Source organism: Euphorbia lathyris, chromosome 4 (genome assembly GCF_963576675.1).
Source record: "Euphorbia lathyris chromosome 4, ddEupLath1.1, whole genome shotgun sequence".
In the NCBI taxonomy this organism is placed as follows: Eukaryota; Viridiplantae; Streptophyta; class Magnoliopsida; order Malpighiales; family Euphorbiaceae; genus Euphorbia; species Euphorbia lathyris.
Genome location: NC_088913.1, coordinates 26,303,072 through 26,322,466, shown reverse-complemented (window position 1 = coordinate 26,322,466; position 19,395 = coordinate 26,303,072). Strand labels below are relative to the sequence as shown.

Below are 19,395 nucleotides of genomic sequence, written 5' to 3'. Positions count from 1 at the left end.
TAAGCAGGAGCCCCAGAAGTTAAATTGACCATCGGTTCAATAATACAAATAAAATTCGATCGATACTGAAGGTAAAAGTTATAAAGTCGAGTTCTAATGGAAACATTACCAATGCCTATGCAATTCCAAGAAAGAATGGTCATTAATATCTAACTGGTAATCCGGTCGTTCTTTTGATTTGAACGACTTGATCCAAATTTATCTCTTTCTTCTTTTTCTCTTTTTTGGAAACACTGTCCAATCTGCCTCACTAGAGTCACACCGATCCCCCAAGAGTTCTTGACCAGAATGACCTGATTATCTAGAGTAACCTGATTAAGTGGACTGAAACACTAATGAAGATTAAGAAAGACAAACAGACAAGATGACAAGAAGAAATTCATCAGAAACGAAAATAAATGAAAAAGTGACAATTTAATCAACATTAATGGATCAGTAGGCCGAGCTAGCTCATAACGCTAGCAAATTAGTAGCTTTCACCCTACTAGCGCGTCGAGGAGCTCGACGAGCAAGGAATCTTAAGCAAATCTAGATTTTTTTTCTCTTTAGTCCAATGTTTTTTATTCTTATTATTATTGTAACTCCTAATTAATATAGGCTTGAGTTCAGCTTCCAGTTTTAGCCTATAAAAACAAAAAGGTTGTACTACAATCTTACACTTGTAATCTTGATTTAGAAATGGTATTACCAATACTCCTCCATTAAACATAGTCAACAAGAACAAAAATGTTTCTAATAGTGGGAGGGTTCGTTGAAACTGAAAAGGGTAGAAATTGGGAGATGGGTTGGTGAGTATGACAGGTGACCTTATCCATCTCGAAAGGTTTCTCTGTTGACATCTAAAACACACTTTTATGGACAATCAATTCCATACCTTTGTCAGATCCTGTTCCTTTATATTTGTCAAATCCTTGTCGTATCTTGTTCTTCACTTTGCGTTTCGTCAAAATCATATATCTGACTATTCCAGATCATAACACTAGAATCGTCTAGTAAACAACAATTACAAGTTCAATTAATCCCAAGCCAATCCCATGCCTAACCGGATAATTGAGATATATTAGTAAGACATATTTTCATTACATATAGATAAGTTTTAAAGACAGAAAAAATAAATAACAAAAAAATATCTATATAATATTAAATCAGATTGTTAAATAGTTACAATAGCCAAGATATTAATGGGGTATATCAGAAAGAAAGAAAAATCCCTATATACTTAATGGTCCTTCCAATTTATTTTGTCAGCTTTTTTCCAACTATAAGGTGGGAAAGAGAACATATTCGATTATGGGCAGAAAATGAATAATAATACACTGGTCTTCTTCTGGATCAGGCAAATTAGTTATGGAGAGCCATACACATTTATTAGTGCCCTCATACATTGAATTATATTATATTCTTTTATAATGCTATAAATATACAGATCACCATTTCGAAATTGAGTAAAGCAATTACAGGAAGGGAGGTCTAGCATGAAAATAAGAGTCTTTTTTGGTAGCCAAGGATGACTTGCCTGCTCTTACTCAATTTGTGTTTCTATGTGTAAAATAGAACACTTTGTGTAAGTTTTCAGGCAGTCACCTTGGCTAATCTGAGAAGCTCTTCTTTATCATGCTTCGCCTTCTCTTCCAAACTAGAGATTATATCAAGAGTTTTACCGTCCTAACTAGAGTCATTCCCTGCTCGAACCTAATGAAGAATGATATTCTATACATTTATTTGTTCAAGAGGGGAAAGAGGACTAACATGAAGATAAGAGTCTTGTTTGCTAGCCAAGGATGACTTGCCCGCTTCAATATGTAAGTGGTTTCAACACTATTTTCGTAATTACGCCATTAAATTTGTCATTTTTTCCATTTGGAACTCTGAAATTATAATTCAACTTCTTACATACACACCTAAACTTGTCAATTTTGGATCCCTAGCATCCTTATTTGTTGATTTGGTAGACTGCAAAAGGTTGACATAGCACCGTCCGGACAAACTTTCATCTAAATATATTTCATGTCATCTCGCAAATAAGGATGTTGGATGTCCAAACTTGACAAGTTTACGTGTGTGATAGGTCTAATTATAAGTACAAAGCATCAAACAGTAAAAACTGACAAGTATAGTTGTGTAATTATGTATTAAGCCTTTTATTAACTTGTGCACCTCTTATTCGGTTGTGGGATCGGGCAGTCTCCTTGGCTACTCAGACAGACTCTTCTTCTTCATGCCAGTCTTTCTTTTCCATATATCCAGCTAGCTGACATGTTTTCAAGAGATCAATAGTTCAGATTTTGACATCATCTGCTCTAAAAAAGTTAATTCCATATCATATTTGCAATTACTAATGTAATTATGTTTTAGAATAGTGTTGAATAGTAGCCATATGCATTATAGCAATTTGTCAGTGAAACATTGCACTGCATAATTTATATAATGACAATAGCTGCAAATAATATGAATCCAGTCATTTTTTATGAAGTACTGAATTGGAAAAGCTGTACACACCTATCTAAGAAAAATAATAGAATGATTTGTAAGGTGATTTGGACATATTCAATGCCAGCTCATAGACAGTCCAATGCATAAAATATGAGACAATAATAGTAACTACAGTCAAGAAGAAAATGGAAGATCGAGACCAATTTTGTGTGACCAATAATTAAAAATGACCTCTAATCTCTCAGAAATTGAATTTGTAATCCGATAAAAAAAAAAAAAAAAAAAAAAGGGCGGCCCGGTCGCATTACGCGTCCCCGCTGAGCGAGGGTCCGGGGAGGGGTCCCACCACAAGGGTGTATTGGGGGCAAGCCTTCCCTTGCCAATTTAATTGGCAAGAGGCCGCTCCTAAGACTCGAACCCGTGACCTCAGGTCACACGGCAACAACGTTTTACCGTTGCGCCAAGGCTCGCCCTCTTGAATTTGTAATCCGATATTTGGAAAAAATAATTGCTGGGTTTGGATAATGAAAACTTTTGTATAGAAAGTATAGAATTTTGAACAGAGTGGACTATACTATTAAGCACAGGAGAATATTTATGTAAATAACTCTTCAACAGGTTAGTATAAACAAGAAACTCACGAAATAGTTAGTATAAACAAGAAACTCACGAAATATAAGGAGTAGGAACGGAATAGTAGAATTTGATTGATAAAAACAAGAAAGGAAAATATGAATAACAGCAATGAAAAGATAAATGGATTAAGCCAAGCTCAATCCCCTTGTCTACCCAAATAATGGCAGAGCCTCTGCAAAGCAGCCAAACAGTAATATTATCATAATCTTCAATATCTAAAACATAACAACTAATCCGTACTTATACTCAACTTATTACCCTAACTGCCCTCCAACTCATCTTTCCAAATAACCAACCTCTGCCAGACAGCTCACCCCTTCCACAACATTCCTACCAATGGCTAGGCCATCCTCTATCAGATAAGGTATGAGTACCTTAATTATCTAAGAGTTATAAGTTGTGTAATAGATAATTAAGTTTAACTCAAGCAAGTAGTATTATAAATATCATGCACTGTAAGTTGAATTCACAACATCAAGGAAATAGAATTTCCAAAAGTTTTTCTGTGTACTCTAAAGGATAATGGTCTTTGTTGTTGTTTTTTCCTGTGTTTTGGCTGTTGGGATGTGGTTTTTGTATTTTCTTTCGTGCTCTATGAACATTTTCAATTAACTACCTATTGGTAACATGAATTACAAGTCAACAGATTAGGTTCATTGGTTTTCTTTTATAGAAATAGATGTATGAGGAAGAACACTAAACCATCAACTGGTTTTTGTCTAATAAAATTCCAATGCAGGTGATTCGAACTTTTAGCCTCTCCTTTACCTTCTCCAAATGCTTTCCTACTAATCAGGAAGTTGGATATAAATAGCTCACAGTTTGCTGTATGGAATAGAAGAATACACAGAAACTCTCTCTACCACCGATCTACTTCACCAGCCTGTGCAACCGCCACGGGCCTGCCAACCACCAAGCTACTACCACTGACAGCACTCAAGGTACTGTTCTTCTACTTTTCTCTGCTCTTCTACCCTTCTCCTCTGTTCTATTTTTCTGTTCTTCATCCTTGGTGATGCTACTGTTATGCTGTCCACTTTTCTGCTCTCCTACTTTCTTCTCTTCTGCTTTATTTTTCTGTTACTAATATTATTATTCATGCTACTGTTATGCTGCCCAATTTTTGGGATTTTCCTTATAAATACCAGAAACTGTATGAAAGTTATATTGATGTTATTTCTGTTATTATTACTGATGTTACTGTTATTATTTTTCTTTTAGGGATTTTCATTTTAACTTTATGATTGTTTATGAAAGTTATAAGTTTATGAAAGAGTGTGAAAGTGTGAAAGTGCACTTTCATAAACTTAGCAATCATAAAATTAAAATGAAAATCCCAAAAAGAAAAATAATAACATAGCATGAGTAATAATAACAGAAAACTAATAACAGCAGCATAACTTTCATACAGTTTCTGTTCTTTATAATGAAAATCCCAAAAATTGGGCAGTATATCAGTAGCATCAGTAATAACATTAATAACAGAAAAATAAAACAGAAAAGAAAGTAGAAGAGCAGAAAATTGGGCAACATAAGAGTAGCATCACTAAGGATAAAGAGCAGAAAAATAGAACAGAGGAGAAGGGTAGAAGAGCAGAGAAAAGTAGAACAGTACCTTGAGTGCTGTCGGTGGTAGTTGCTTGGTGGTTGGCAGGCCGGTGGCGGATGCACAGGCTGGTGAAGTAGATCGGTGGTGGAGAGAGTTTCTGTGTATTCTTCTATTCCATACAGCAAACTGTGAGTTATTTATATCCAACTTCCTGATTAGTAGGAAAGCATTTGGAGAGGAAAAGGAGAGGCTAAAAGTTCGAATCACCTGCATTGTTATTTTATTAGACAAAAACCAGTGGATGGTTTAGTGTTCTTCCTCATATATCTATTTGAAGCTAGATCTACAAAAGAAAACCAATGAACCTAATCTGTTTTGACTTGTAATTCATGTTACCAATAGGTAGTTAATTGAAAATGTTCATGGAGCACGAAAGAAAATACCAAAACAAAAACCACATCCCAACAGCCAAAACACAGGAAAAAAACAACCAAATAGAGGGGTTAGTTGTAACATTTTGAAGTTCAAGGGTCACTTGCAGTTTTTGAACAATTTTAAGGGGCTGGGGATATGTTGGGCTTTAGTATAACCTAGTTTATTGATATTTTTTATTAGTCTTTTTTATAATTGGAACTGAAATTCTAAATTCAATTGTTAATTCTAATAGTACTGTTTAAAGTAAAACACACAAAGTCATTTTCATAAAATATTTATTTTTCATTTCAATTTCTTTGGACTTGTGTGTATTCAAAATTTTAAAAAAAAAAAAACTGAAAATTTTATTTATTTATTATCTTTAAAAAGTAATAATAAGATAATTAAATAAATGTTAAAACGCATGATTAAGCCTTGAATTTTTAAGCTTTTAAGGATTAAGCCCCTGATTTGTTTTTACACAAATTGAGCACTTCACTAATGGAACCGTTAGTGAGGGATTAATGTGTGTGAAAATTAAAGTTAAGGGACTTAATTTGGAAAAATAAATGACCAGGCATTCAATCCTTAAAACAATAGAAGTCCAGGCGCTTAATTATGTGTTTAGCCTACATTAAAAGGAGAGCTATTTCCATATTTGTACCCCCGCATTTTTTAGAAGGGAAATGAGAGATTAAAAATTTAAATCACCTATACTGAAACAAAGAGTTTGATTCAGCAAAAATAGATGGATGGTTTCACAGTCTTCTTCCTCATCCACTGATTTAAAGCTATATCCGTAAAAGAAAAATCAAAGCAATGCATATGAATGAGAGACAGAACAAAAGATAAGGATGAATGAAGCATGCATGGAGGAAACAGCATATAACATGACGGAGCAGAAAGACATCTATTTATTTAAGGCTCAAAATAAATTACAGATGATAGTTACGAGTTATGACAGACTATATCTTCTGTGATGTTGGCATGCTAGTGAAACTCCGCCTGGTAAATCCTTCCACTGTTGAGTTATTGTCTTGATCTGGGTCAGCCTTGCTTTATTATTTTGGAGTTTCTCGTGCCCAGCTTTATGCAAGGAGCAAGAAATTAATAAATTATAAATATGTGCACGGAAAAAGGGTAATATACCATAGAAATTAAGATCGCCAGCAAAGGATGCCTTGGAGCCAGTAAATGAGAAAAAGGGCAAAGGAACTGGCATAGGAACATTGATCCCCCAAACTGCATCCATGTGTCATATTACATAATCACATACAAGGAAATATGCTGAGCAGAAAAGAACTCATCTGCAAGTTTCAGAGAAATTTTACGGAACCTAGGCCTAGTTATAGTAAATTCCTTTATAATTTTACCTCCCTGGCTTCTATATCAGTCTGGAATTTTCTTGCAGCTGCACCACATGTAGTAAATATGGAAGCTCCATTACCGTACATGCAACACAAATAATTATTTACCCATGTTTAAAAAATAGTAAACATGAAGAAAAGGATAATAATACGCCAACAAAGTCACAGTGAAAGGTATATATACTTATTATAATGTGGATGGCTTCTTCAAAGCTGTCAACCTGAAGGTTCAAAAGGAGAAAAATAAGACTCATTAACTCGTCATGAAAACGGATAAGATCAGAGCCGAGTTAACATAGGAAACTAAGAGTGCACCACCAACCTGCATGCATAGGAGGACTGGCCCGAAGATTTCCTCCTGCAAAGTCCATGTGTAGAACGGTCTCTTCTAGAAAAACTATATGTATATGTTATGAACCTTGGTGTAGGTTCTAGTCACAGGTCTAGACACACAGAACTGTTCTTTGAATCTATATTGAATTGACAAAGGCAGACTCGTCCTTTACAGAGCCCTTTCTAATTCTCAATTTTGAGAGAATAAAAGTTCTCCTTTTTCTTTATTGAATAGAAAGGCCTTTATTTATAGGCTGTAAATACAAAATAACTCTAGATCCTAAATTATAGGGATAACCATATCACCCCTAAATTATAGGAATCAAGACCAACAATTAAAGGAAACAAAATAATTGTCTGAAATAACAAAAGGAAATAAATTTAAATTTTGCAATAGGAAAGTAATTAATAGGAAAGTAATTAGGCTGATGATTTCTTCTTTCTTTGGTAATGCTTTCCAATAAAGGCGTCCATATTCATATAAATTGTCTTTTAAGGTTACAGAATTCTCTAAGGCCAATTGCATAAAAACATGAATGGTACCTTGTAGCACTCCATATCAGCTGTGACACCAGACAAGATGGTAGGACCAACAAAATTGCCCTGCCCATATCCAGGTACCTAGTTGAGACAATTAACACATTAAATGGTATAACCAAATAATAGCTTTGATAAGATGGATTTCTCGAAACTGAATAGATAAAAGAACTGAAGATTAACTATTTCTCTAATGCGGTTTAAATATCACAAACCTCTTTGTCTCATCCTCCTCACAACAAAACGACCGAGTTAGCTCGTTCTGGAACCGCATGTTGAAGCACTTAAAATCTACAATATTCAGGTCATTGACTGTATATAACAGAAAAGAAAAGCTACAGAGCAGAAGTCATTAATATAACAAGTTTTGTCTAGTAACTGCATTGCGAATCACTCAAAATTTTGAGCTACAATAAATAGCTTAAACACCAACAAAAGCAAAAATATAACCTAATCAATAACTAACTACAGAGGTTAAAAGTTCACTAGGTTCAAGATCTTTCTTGTTCCATAAAATTGCTAAATGGTTCAACTGGAGCACCATTATGGAGCAACTTCTGCTTTTCAGGGCGCTCTTCTGATACCTCTGAACTCCCAAACAACTGCTTCCTATAAACTTGATGCAACTTCCCAAACAACTCTTGTTTAATTGCCTCAAATGCCATATCCAACCTCTGCAACTGCTCCATAGCATTCTTATTATACATAAACAATCCATAGTACAGCTCAAAACTATCTCCAGATGTGTTCTCCACTAAATCCAACAAAGTCTCATAACCTTTAGTATTGATTGGTGAAGACTCCAATCCAAACTTCTCCAAGACCCTCCCCATTGTATGAGTCACAAACTGTGAGCCTGCTGCATAACGGTCATGCTCAGCACAGCTCATTTCCACCATTCTACATCCTTCTCTAGCAAAAACATCAAGAAACTTCTCACACCTATTCACCCTATCTTCCTTATTCCCTATTCTAACTTTATCAAACACTAAAGGCAAACCAGTCCAGGAATTTTTACCACTCTCAGGCCCAAACATTGGATGGGTGCACAAGATATCAAACTCAATTGGAAAATACTTGAGCAAAATGGTTTTAGCAAACTCTTTCACGGAAAGCACATGCGCTGCCGATCCCTGACACACGCAGAGACACACCCCCTATAGTATGTCTTGTACCAAGTCGGGTCCGTTTGCCGGCGGACACAACAAAGCCCCATACACCACAACTTTTTACTTTGGGGAGTTAGGCTTATCCAATGGCCACCAAACTTTGCACACATCAATTATATATCTAGAGGAGCCTAGGAGATTCTAGAAGGCACGAGAGAAGTCTTCCAATTTCGAGAATTGGCTAGGAGGTTACCTCTGCCCGCAGATTTAACCTCGGTTTGTGCCTACGGCCCAGGAAGCTGCCAGACTGCCCAAGCAATGCCCAGAAGGTTCCAGAAACGCCCAGCATTGTCCAAGCAGCGACCAACAGTGTCTAGAATAGTCTACACTTGTCTAATTTAGTTCTCCCTATTGTCCAAGCAGCGCCCAGCAGTGTTTAGAATAGTCTACACTTGTCTAATTTAGTTCTCTCTAGAACTTTCTAGATAGGAAAGCCTTGTAATCTTCTAGAACATTCTTAAGAGACTTGTAGGCATATAAATAGGGGTGGTCATTTGTAAATCAACTTTAGAAACTCCAAGCTCTCAAACATCCTTTAAAGCATTCTTTGTCTGCACTACATACGTGTTTAACAAAAAGGTACTACGTTTATGTCTCTGAAAAGGAAAAACCTGAGCACCTTTTCGGTGAAGTGCATAAAATCACTACATCCGGATGGCTTTCGCAGAGATCATGTGGGTTGGAATAGAATGTAACACCGAGCTTTGTAGCAGCATCGGAGTAATTGGTACGTGAATAGGCAAGGACGGTGTGACCTTGACGACTTAGTGTCTTGGCGAGGAACTGACCAAAGTTGCCGAAGCCAATGATGGCGATCTTTAAAGATTGAGACCTGAGATGATTGGATTGAAGGTGGGCCTCGTAATCGTAAGGTTGGGCAGCGTCAATTGAACGGATACGGAGAGGGAAATGTAGGAGGCGGAGATGGGAGGTTTTTGCGGTAAAAATGTGAGGGAGAGGGAGAGAAATAGAGTGGAAGGAAGAGGGAAGGAATGGAAAGAGAAGGGCAAGTTTGGATCTTCATAGAAAGACTTGAAGCCATTATTGTCGAGAGAGTATACAGAGCTCGAATGTAGAGGAAGATGCATAACAGAAATAGAGAAATAGGGTAATAATAGCATCGATCGTAGACCCTCGTAACCAAAATGAATTTCACCATTTACCATCACGTTTTGTGATTATTTCGAAGAGCATCAATTCATATTGGCCAATATGTACCTAATCATTGTTGAGGGGCCATGAATGAAATGTGGGGATTGCTAATCACGTGATGGAGAGCAGATATCACTGTCCACTTGATTAGTAGGATTGAAAAGAGTATTTAATCAATTCAAGGAATGTTAACATTGTATGAGGTTAACAGTACCATATCTCATGTTCAACATGATACCATTTAATAAAGGATTACTATAAGATACTATTAGATTCTCAGTCTTCCAACGCGATATAAATATCTGAGTTGGATAGTTATTGAGGTTAGCTAAAACCTAGTGATGACCGGATTAGATGAACTGAAAATTCGATCTAACCACCACTCGAGATATACCTATTTGGATCGCTCGCGGAATAAAACTACTATGGAATCAGGGTTTTTGCTTAAGAATGGTTAGAACGATGTTATTGGGTCCAGATGAACAGAAGAATTCAATTGGATTGAATTCAGTTTCGGTCTGGCCCAAATGGGAGAAACAATAGGAGCAAGTTTGTTGGTGTGCCCTAGTTCTTAGGCATTAGTTCTAGTCCATGTATTAAACATTATGTATATTGTTTGAATACATTGTATAAGTGTTGTATGAATAAATGCATTAATTCATTCTATTTGTATTTTGTGCTGTAAATATGAATGAAGTATTCGTTGATTGATAATTATAAACTTGTCTGAGACATGTTCTATTCGTGGGAATGAATAAAACCAAAGGTCTATACGTCCAGTATCTGTGCAGTGGTGTTGAATATACAACTGCAATACTTGTATAGTCAGATTTGGATGTATGTACGTATTGATGTAGCTCAATACGGGACTAGACCGATCCGCTCTAGAAATATTCATGATGGACATGTTATTGATCTTTTTAAAAGTAGAATTCTATTATCTCCAGACCTGATTTCATTATAGTAAACGACGTAGAATCTGGTTCACTTTGATATACGTCTAACAGGTCCGTAACTAGATGTCAAATATAGGTATGTTGGGTGAATTGGTGAACACGTAGTTGCGGATAAGTGAAGTGAATGAATTACCACTCACCTAACAGTGAGCTGATATCATCGGCCACTTGATAAGTGGGATGGAAGAAGTGTATGATCATACCCTAATAAGTAGTTTACTTATCTGTTTCATCCGTTCATTTCGGTCAAGAAATATCATAAATCGCACGGAGAATGACAGTAATCATGTCTCTGGTTTATAATATCGATATGCAATTGGTAAGAAATTCTGAAAGATCACCTACTAGGTTTCATGTGGCTTCTTAAGACGGTTGAAATAATTCGTATCAATCGGGGGCCGTAATGGTTTGCTGAAACTCACTTACGATCATTGGGCTTTAGGTCTATGACTGACTGAGAACGGACCCTTGGGATCGAGCACACACAACTGTTGGAATATACTTTAATCATTAAATACATGTATTGTAGTATTTAATAGGAAAGAACAGGTTGGTTAATTATCAATTAATTAATAGTAGGGACTAATTGACTATTTGTTAAACAACAAGTTAATCAATTTAGTATTTAAATTGATTATAGTTAATTAATAAATTTCTTAATGTAATTAATTAATCAAATGATTAATTAGATTACATAGGATAAATTATTAATGGAACTAATAATACAATTTAATTTTTTTGGACCTTAATAATAATTGTGGGACATTTCAATTAAACCTAATTGATGCTAATTGAATTAAATATAAATTCTAGGGTTATATTTATGATATGTGATCACTAAGGGGTTAATTTGAAATAAGCCACAATTAATCCAAACCTAGTTATGAAAGATATGTAAGGAGCCATTAAAAAAGGATACACCATCCCTAGCCCCATGATAGAGATTTCTGCCAGCCCCCTTGCTCCTTAATCTCGGTTTCGTTCTTCGTTCCTTAATTTGGCTAGCACCGATTCTGTTTTGTTACGGTTGGTGCATGAGATCTTCGGAGAATCTATCGACGTGTAGATTTCTTCAGCCGTCTCTAAAATAGACATTACCCATAAGTCTTTAATCCTTGTTAAAACGTTTTTGAGGTTTGATCCGTGGAAGTCTAACACGGTCTACGATTATAGAAATTTTAAACGGTAGCTTTTTCCGCTGCGCTTCATTTGATTTCGATAAATAATAATCCCCAACAAAGTTCAATCTGAAGTTTACTTTTTACTTTAATTAGATTAAATTGGAAATGTAAATTTAGAGGATATATATATACAGTAAAACCTCTATATAGGAATAATATATATAGGAATAACCTCTATTTTGTTATAAAAAAAACCCGGTCCCAATTTGGGCCAGTTATAAATAGGAATAACCTCCCAAACGTTATTTGTTATACACTTTTCAAGTCCCACATTTAGAAACTATGCTTCTATATAGTAATAATTATATATTTATATATATATATATATATATATATATATATATATATTAAGAATTCAAGCTAAATTATAAAATATTAAAAAAAAACTATTAAAATTATCTAGGAGTTGGAAACAAACTACAACTTGAAATTATAAATATTTAGTATTCTCATTGATGTTTGCATTTTTTCCATAAAACTCTCCCAATTATCTATATATTGAAAACCTAAACTCTAAATTGAAATTCTAAAGATTTAATTTGTTCCATTAATGTCTATTATTATACATTATATATAAACCATGCATATCTATGATAAAAATTTAAAATTTTATGTGTTGAGAAATTTTATTATACTAAACTCTATTTAGTAATAACCTCCTAATTGTTAGACAAATAGCTCGGTCTCAAGTGTATTCCTATATAAAGGTTTTACTGTATATATTATTGTATAACATATATTTATATACTTTTATGTACAAACAATTAATATTATAGTTAAAACTTTATAATATAACAATAGATGTTATATATGTATAATTTTTTTTTTTGGAAGATGATGTTATATATGTATAATTAATTCTAATGTAATACCTTAATTAAAAGTTAAATAATAATTTGGATATTATTATCATAGGTAAGCTCTCAGTCAATAGGCTAAGAGTTTCACCACTAAAGTCATAAGTATATGTTTAATCAAATTGGATTTGATTAAAAGTAATTGGATTAAACTCTCACATACTTAATGTAAATCAATATTGGATATTATGTATAAATTAATTTTAATACATAGTTATATGTATGTAAATTTAATGTGGATTATGTTAAATGTTTTGACGATTAAATTATAAGATAATTAGATTATTTTAAAAATATTTAAATTAACAAAATATTAAATACAAGATTAAGGGATAATGAGAAAAAAGCTTAAAGTTTTAAGCCTATAGAAAAACTAGTGGGTTACTAAACTCAGCCCCATTTTCACACTTCCAGCCCCGGAAAAAGACGTAACCGTCCTTTAACCAAAAACTGAAAATTTGAATCCCTCCCAAACTCTCTCAAAGTCTCCCAAATACATTTTCATCCGAATCAAAGACAACACGTTTGATGGAAGGCAATCCGTTATCACCGGGAGGAGACGGGAGTGATGCTGTGTCTGAATTCGAGGTATTTTTCCGATTGAACTTCCTTGCATTTCTGTAATTTGAATTAAAAAAAAATCTGGTTCGGCACTCGGGCGTGTGAGCATGAGTATCACGCCCCACCACATGGTGAGGCGTGATAGCCACACGCCCCACCATGAGGTGGGGTGTGATACTCATACGCCCCACCACATGGTGAGGCGTGATGTTCATACGCCCCACCATGTGGTGAGGCGTGATGCTCACACGCCCTGCCACATGGTGAGGCGTGATGCTCACACGCCCGAGCTTATTTTTGGCTGTTTTTCGGGTTTAGACACCGAAACGCTGTAGAAATGTCACGTTTTGGACTGTAATATTCGTTATTTATCATTTACAGGAGGTTTCGTGGGAACAATTTGACGGAAATGGCATAGATTACAGTTCACAGTTTTTTCCAGAACAAACGTTTCAAACATATCACGAAGCTGTTAACTGGGCAAAACAGACGGCAATTGGGATCGGGTTCGAGTTAACCACAGCGTCGCACAAGACGGGGCGCAAGTTAAAGTGGATATTGGTTAAATGTGCTCGTGGTGTTAAGAATTATAAAAGGAAAAAGGATATGGATATGGATGTTATACTACGGAAGAATACAAAAACAAAGTACTGTGGTTGCAAATTCCAGATAAAGGTTATGGAAATCGCTGAATTGGGCGGTTGGGTGGTGAATAGACCTGTTCATGGGTTGGGCCGGGCCGGGTTCGGGCCGGGCCTAATCGGGCTTGGCATGTATTTACTTTGTCCAAGCCCAGCCCAGCCCACATTATATTCACATCGGGCTCGGGCCGGGCTGGGCTGAGTTAAAGATTCTAATTCCCAAGCCCAACCCAGCCCAACCCGCCTAATTAATATATAAATTAAAAATCAAATTAATTATAACTATAAAAAATAAGAATCCAACTAAAAATTAATAAATTACTGTTCCATCAATCGTATGTACTAGTCTACTCTACCGTTCTCTGTATTCAATTTTAGTTTAAACAAAACCAATTTTTTTGGTAATTTAATAACCTTAATAGCTTAAATAATCATTCAAAAAATTAATATTTGAATTTACTTTATTAAACAGACAAACCTCATCTTATATAAATTATTAACTGTTACTTAATATATATACATAAGGGCGGGGCGGGCCGGGTTAACTCGGGTTTTTCAAACAAATCTCAAGCCCAACCTATTTTATGTGCGGGCTTATACGGGTTCGGGCCGGGCTGGGCCAAATGATGAATATACGTATCCAAGCCCAACCCATAAAAGACGGGTTTGGGCGGGCTGGGCGGGCCAACGGGTCTATGAACAGGTCTAGTGGTGAATGGGATTCCTGGAGATAGAGGACAGCACTGTCATCAGTTGGCTGTATATCGTCAGGGCTACAGACAGATGAGCGGACTAAGCCCGGCTTCCAAAAAACTTGTTCGTGAAATGAGTTCGGCTCAAGTTAAGCCTTGTGCTATTTTTGCTGCAATCAAAGAAAAACATCCGGAGGATTGCCCGACACAAAGACATATCTATAATTACAGGGAGAAAATCAGGACTGAGAGCTTTGAGGGTCGGGATGTAATCGGTCAGTCGGATTTGATGTGGATATCGCCGGTTACCACCATTTACATCGGGTTCAAGGTCTCATCGTACCATTTATTACTGGATTCCATGATGTTGTAGCAGATGGTAACTGTGGATTTCGTGTTTTAGCCGATGCCATCATTTATAACCAGGAGGAGTGGAAGCTGATGAGAGTGCTCATAGAGAATGAGATGCGGGCAAACCGTGATCTGTATGCGCCAGTGTACGGGAACGGATTTGATGCTGCCCTCACACGTATTAAATGGGCAGGAGCGGGTTATGGTGAGTCCCACTAGATGGTGAGTCTGGATGACTTATATGCTGCTGCATCTGTATTGAACGTAGTAATTTTCCTCTTTACTGCACAACAGTTAGGATGTTGCACTATACTGCCGATGCGTTCGGACGATGGAAGACCACCAGAGCGAGAGATTGTGATTTATCATTTGGGGAGTTATCATCACTACATACGTCTTTATTTACATCCTACGTTTCCAGTGCCTCCCATTGCCACCCAATGGCGTTTATATTGTCATCCGAGTGTTCGTCACTTCGAGAATCTATACGCTGAAAAGAGAGAGGCTTGGACTAAATTATATTAGTTTTATATTTTGTGATTAATAATATTTATTAATTAGCTTATATTATTTTTACTGATTTTAGGACTAAATTGTATGGTATTTTTAGGTTTTAAGTACAATTCTGTATTTACGGGTTTAACGGCCTATTTATGGGGTTAAAAAGCTATTTTTTTACCAATCCGACACGCGGGCGTGTGGCTATCACGCCTCACCGCGTGGTCGGACGTGATAGACACACGCCTCACCGCGTGGTCGGGCGTGACAGCCAATTGCCCGACCTTGCGGTGAGGCGTGGGGCTATCACGCCCGACCACACGGTGATGCGTGATACTCATACGCCCGACCACGAGGTGAGGCGTGATATCCACACACCCGCGTGTCGGATTGGCAAAAAAAATAGAAATTCCCCTCCCAAAACCCATGAAAGGGCATTTTTATCCTTTCACGGGGCTAGGGGTGGGAATTTGGGGCTGTGTTTAACAACATCCAAAAACTATTATGAGAGATAGAAAGAAAGAAAATTGTTCTTCCCTTTCAAGAAGCAAAACCGCCCCCATGTACCTATGTTTCAACCTAGGAGGTTATTTCGCATAAATGGATTTGATTCCGGTGATAGCAAGCAGTAGATCATATTTCGTAAGTGATGAAGTGGAGCGAGTTCTCTTTTCAACTCCTTATTCTCGTTCAAAGGATTCTGATTGGTCACGAAAGGTGAAACGTACTTTTCTCCCTAACCTTAATCAACTACAATATATGCTAGATCCTATAGATGAATGATTTGTGTATGCTATATGTGTTTTTCACCATTAAAAGTATGATAAAAAAAATTCATCTCTGGTATCAGAGCATAGTCATATGCTAGTTTTGATTAGGTTAAAATTGGTTTTTAGGATTCTATGCTTGTTAGGGTTTATGGACTTAAAGAATTGAATTTTAATTGTTAAAGGTTAATTGGGATAATTAATTAGTTGGTTAAAATGGCTTTCTAGGTTAAATATATTTTTTGTGATTTTAGAAACTGGTTTTGATGAAAGAGTTTCAAAACTCAAGTTATAACATTTTTCACGTTTTGGAAATTGTTTTATAATGTTCTACATGATTTTCTGTTGCAACTGTCTTGTTTTAAAGTTGAATATGTTTTAATACTTAAATATGTTTTCTGGCAAATGCAATAGTTTCTGGAAGTGCTGCCTTAGGGTCTGATTTTTGGAAAAATCATGTAGTTAGATCTAAGTCTAATTAGGGTTTTGTTTTATTTTGTTTTAGAAACAATATCAAATATTAATGACCTTAAATATTAAATATGTATGGTATAGATGTATTAAGTTGTAATTTTATGATTTTATTCAATATAAGTTTATATTATTGGATTAATATGGAACTTTAAAATTGTACAACTATGTTGAGGATATTTTGATTTTATCATTGGATGATAAAAACAGGCGTATTTGTAAACTTTGTGGATTTTGTAATTAGTGTATTAAAAATCAATTTGTAAAATTGGATTTTACAAAAGAATAAACTCAAGACTTAAATTTAAAAGTGCTTTTATTGGATATTTACATTACAAAATTCACCCTATATTAGGAATAGTGGTTGAATTTGATCCAAATGCATTTTATATAATTTTAAGTATGTTATTGGATAATATGACTTTAAAATTTGATATAACTACATTATATATATATATATATATATAGGGGTGAGATCCAGTGCGACAAGGGGTCTAAGTGTGGCAAGAAGCTTATTGTATGACATAACAAAACTACGTAGTTTTGATGATAATTGAAAAATGGCAAAGTGGCAAATTTATAAATAAAAGAAAAGAGAGGATAGAGAAAATTGTTTTATTTCTTTTCTTTAAAATACATTTTCCCGACCTTTCTAACATCGCTTTTCGAAATTTTTTATACTATTAGACTCGTCTAAATTAGACGGTCATTTTGAGATCCCTGCAGTTCAGTTAAAAAAAATTCTGGTGAGCGGAATCCGGATAGGCGTTTTTCGGTAAGGAAAAAGTGCCCAAAAAATTCTCAAAAAATTTCAAAAAATGTAAAATATTATTCTGAGAAACTTTAATTCTTGAATCGAAGCGAGATTTCTTACAGTTTAGTCTCAATAAAACTTTTTCCTTAATTTTATCTATTTTACATTCTTCAATAATTTGTTGGGTCAAAACCGTAAGGAATCTTGCTTTGAGCCAAGAATTAAAGTTTCTTAAAATGATGTTTTACATGTTTTCAAATTTTTTAATAATTTTCTAAACACATTTTTATCCGACTTACATTGTTCCGACAGTGTACGAAATTATTCCAAATCAGTGTACCGTTTGTTCCAATATAATACTTATATTGTTCCAACATAATAAATCAACGTACCAATTTTTCCAATAAAATAGTTATATTATTCCAATATAATACTTATATTGTTCCAACATAATAAATCAGTTTACCAATTGTTCCAAATTAGTTTACCAAAAATTCCGGTGAGCGGAATCCGGCGAGAAAAAAAGTGCCTAAAATTCTCAAAAAATTCCAGAAAATATAAAATATTATTCTGAGAAACTTTAATTCTGGGTCGAAGCGAGATTTCTTACAGTTTAGTCCCAATCAAACTTTTTTCTTAATTTTATCTATTTTAGGGGGCGTTTGGTTTAAACTTTGGAATCGGAATTAGAATCGGAATCGGAATGATAGGGAATCAGAATCGGAATCACAATTTAATAATTCTGTTTGGTTTAATCCGTAATCGGAATGTAATATTTATTTATTAAATTAATTAGACTAATAATGATGATTTTGAAAAATATAATTTACTAAAATTGAATATAATATATTATTTACTATTTTTTTATTTATATATATATATATATATATATATATATATAACTAATCATGGGATATAAATATTGTAAGTGGATTGTTTTTGGGGTAGTGGATGGATTTTATGGTTTTATCTATTTATTTTATTTTATTTTATTTTATTGTTAAATTGAATAAATAAGGGGAATAAAATTTGATTAATGGGGTTAGAGATGAGAATCATGATTCCTATAGTTTGGGGAATAGATTCTCATTCATAAGCTAATTTTAGTGAATCAAACATTATAAAAGAGAATCAATTATTTTCATTCTCATTCTAAGGTATAGTTTTAGTGAACCAAACACCCCTTTACATTCTTCAACGATTTGTTGGGTCAAAACCGTAAGGAATCTCGCTTTGAGCCAAGAATTAAAGTTTCTTAAAATGATGTTTTACATGTTTTGAAATTTTTTGATAATTTTCTGAACACATTTTTTTATCCTACTTACATTGTTCCGACAGTGAATGAAATTGTTCCAAATCAGTGTACCATTTGTTTCAACATAATACTTATATTGTTCCAACAGAATAAATCAACGTATCAATTTTTCAAATAAAATAGTTATATTATTCCAGTATAATACTTATATTGTTCCAACATAATAAATCAGTTTACCAATTGTTCCAAATCAATTTTATTATCTATCGTCTTCAATTTCATTTTTGTTTTTTAGTATTTAATATAGTATCTTCAAATTTATATTAGTTATATTATTTAGAAATAATTATAATTCTTATATTATTCCAACAGAATAAATCTGTGTACCAATTGTTCTAACAGAATAGTTATACAAAATACTTATATTGTTTCAACAGAATTGTTATATTGTTCCAACAAAATATTCCAACACATAATGCTAAAAAGTAGGACCAAAAAGTGTCCAGAAAATTATCAAAAAATTTCAAAACATGTAAAATATCATTTTAAGAAACTTTAATTATTGGCTCAAAATGAGATTACTTACGGTTTTGACCCAATAAATTGTTGAAGCATGTAAAATTGATAAAATTAAGGAAAAAAATTTATTGGGACTAAACCGTAAGAAATCCTACTCGACTCAAGAATTAAAGTTTTTCCGAATAATGTTTTACATTTTTTGGAATTTGTTGAGAATTTTCTCGGCACTTTCAGATTTTTCACCAGAAAACGCCCACCTAATCGCCAGATTCCGTTGATTTGGGATTAAACCGTAAGGAATC

General features: G+C 34.5%; 1 protein-coding gene across 4 annotated transcripts; it reads right to left on the bottom strand.

The window, feature by feature from the left end:
• Positions 1–4,827: 4,827 nt before the first annotated feature.
• LOC136227830 (arogenate dehydrogenase 2, chloroplastic-like) lies at positions 4,828–9,210 on the bottom strand. Of its 4 annotated transcripts, none has more exons than XM_066016599.1 (5): positions 7,485–9,210; positions 6,722–7,353; positions 6,584–6,620; positions 6,406–6,470; positions 4,828–6,274 (listed from the first exon to the last, which is right to left on the bottom strand). In XM_066016599.1, exon 1 carries the CDS (start codon positions 8,304–8,306, stop codon positions 7,761–7,763), a length of 546 nt encoding a protein of 181 aa, XP_065872671.1. In that variant the 5' UTR covers positions 8,307–9,210; the 3' UTR covers positions 4,828–6,274; positions 6,406–6,470; positions 6,584–6,620; positions 6,722–7,353; positions 7,485–7,760. The 4 variants fall into 4 exon arrangements, with proteins under 4 accessions (XP_065872671.1, XP_065872668.1, XP_065872669.1 ...); XM_066016596.1 differs by having other exon boundaries at positions 6,406–6,620; positions 6,722–6,796; positions 7,276–7,353; XM_066016597.1 differs by having other exon boundaries at positions 6,584–7,353.
• Positions 9,211–19,395: the final 10,185 nt, after the last annotated feature.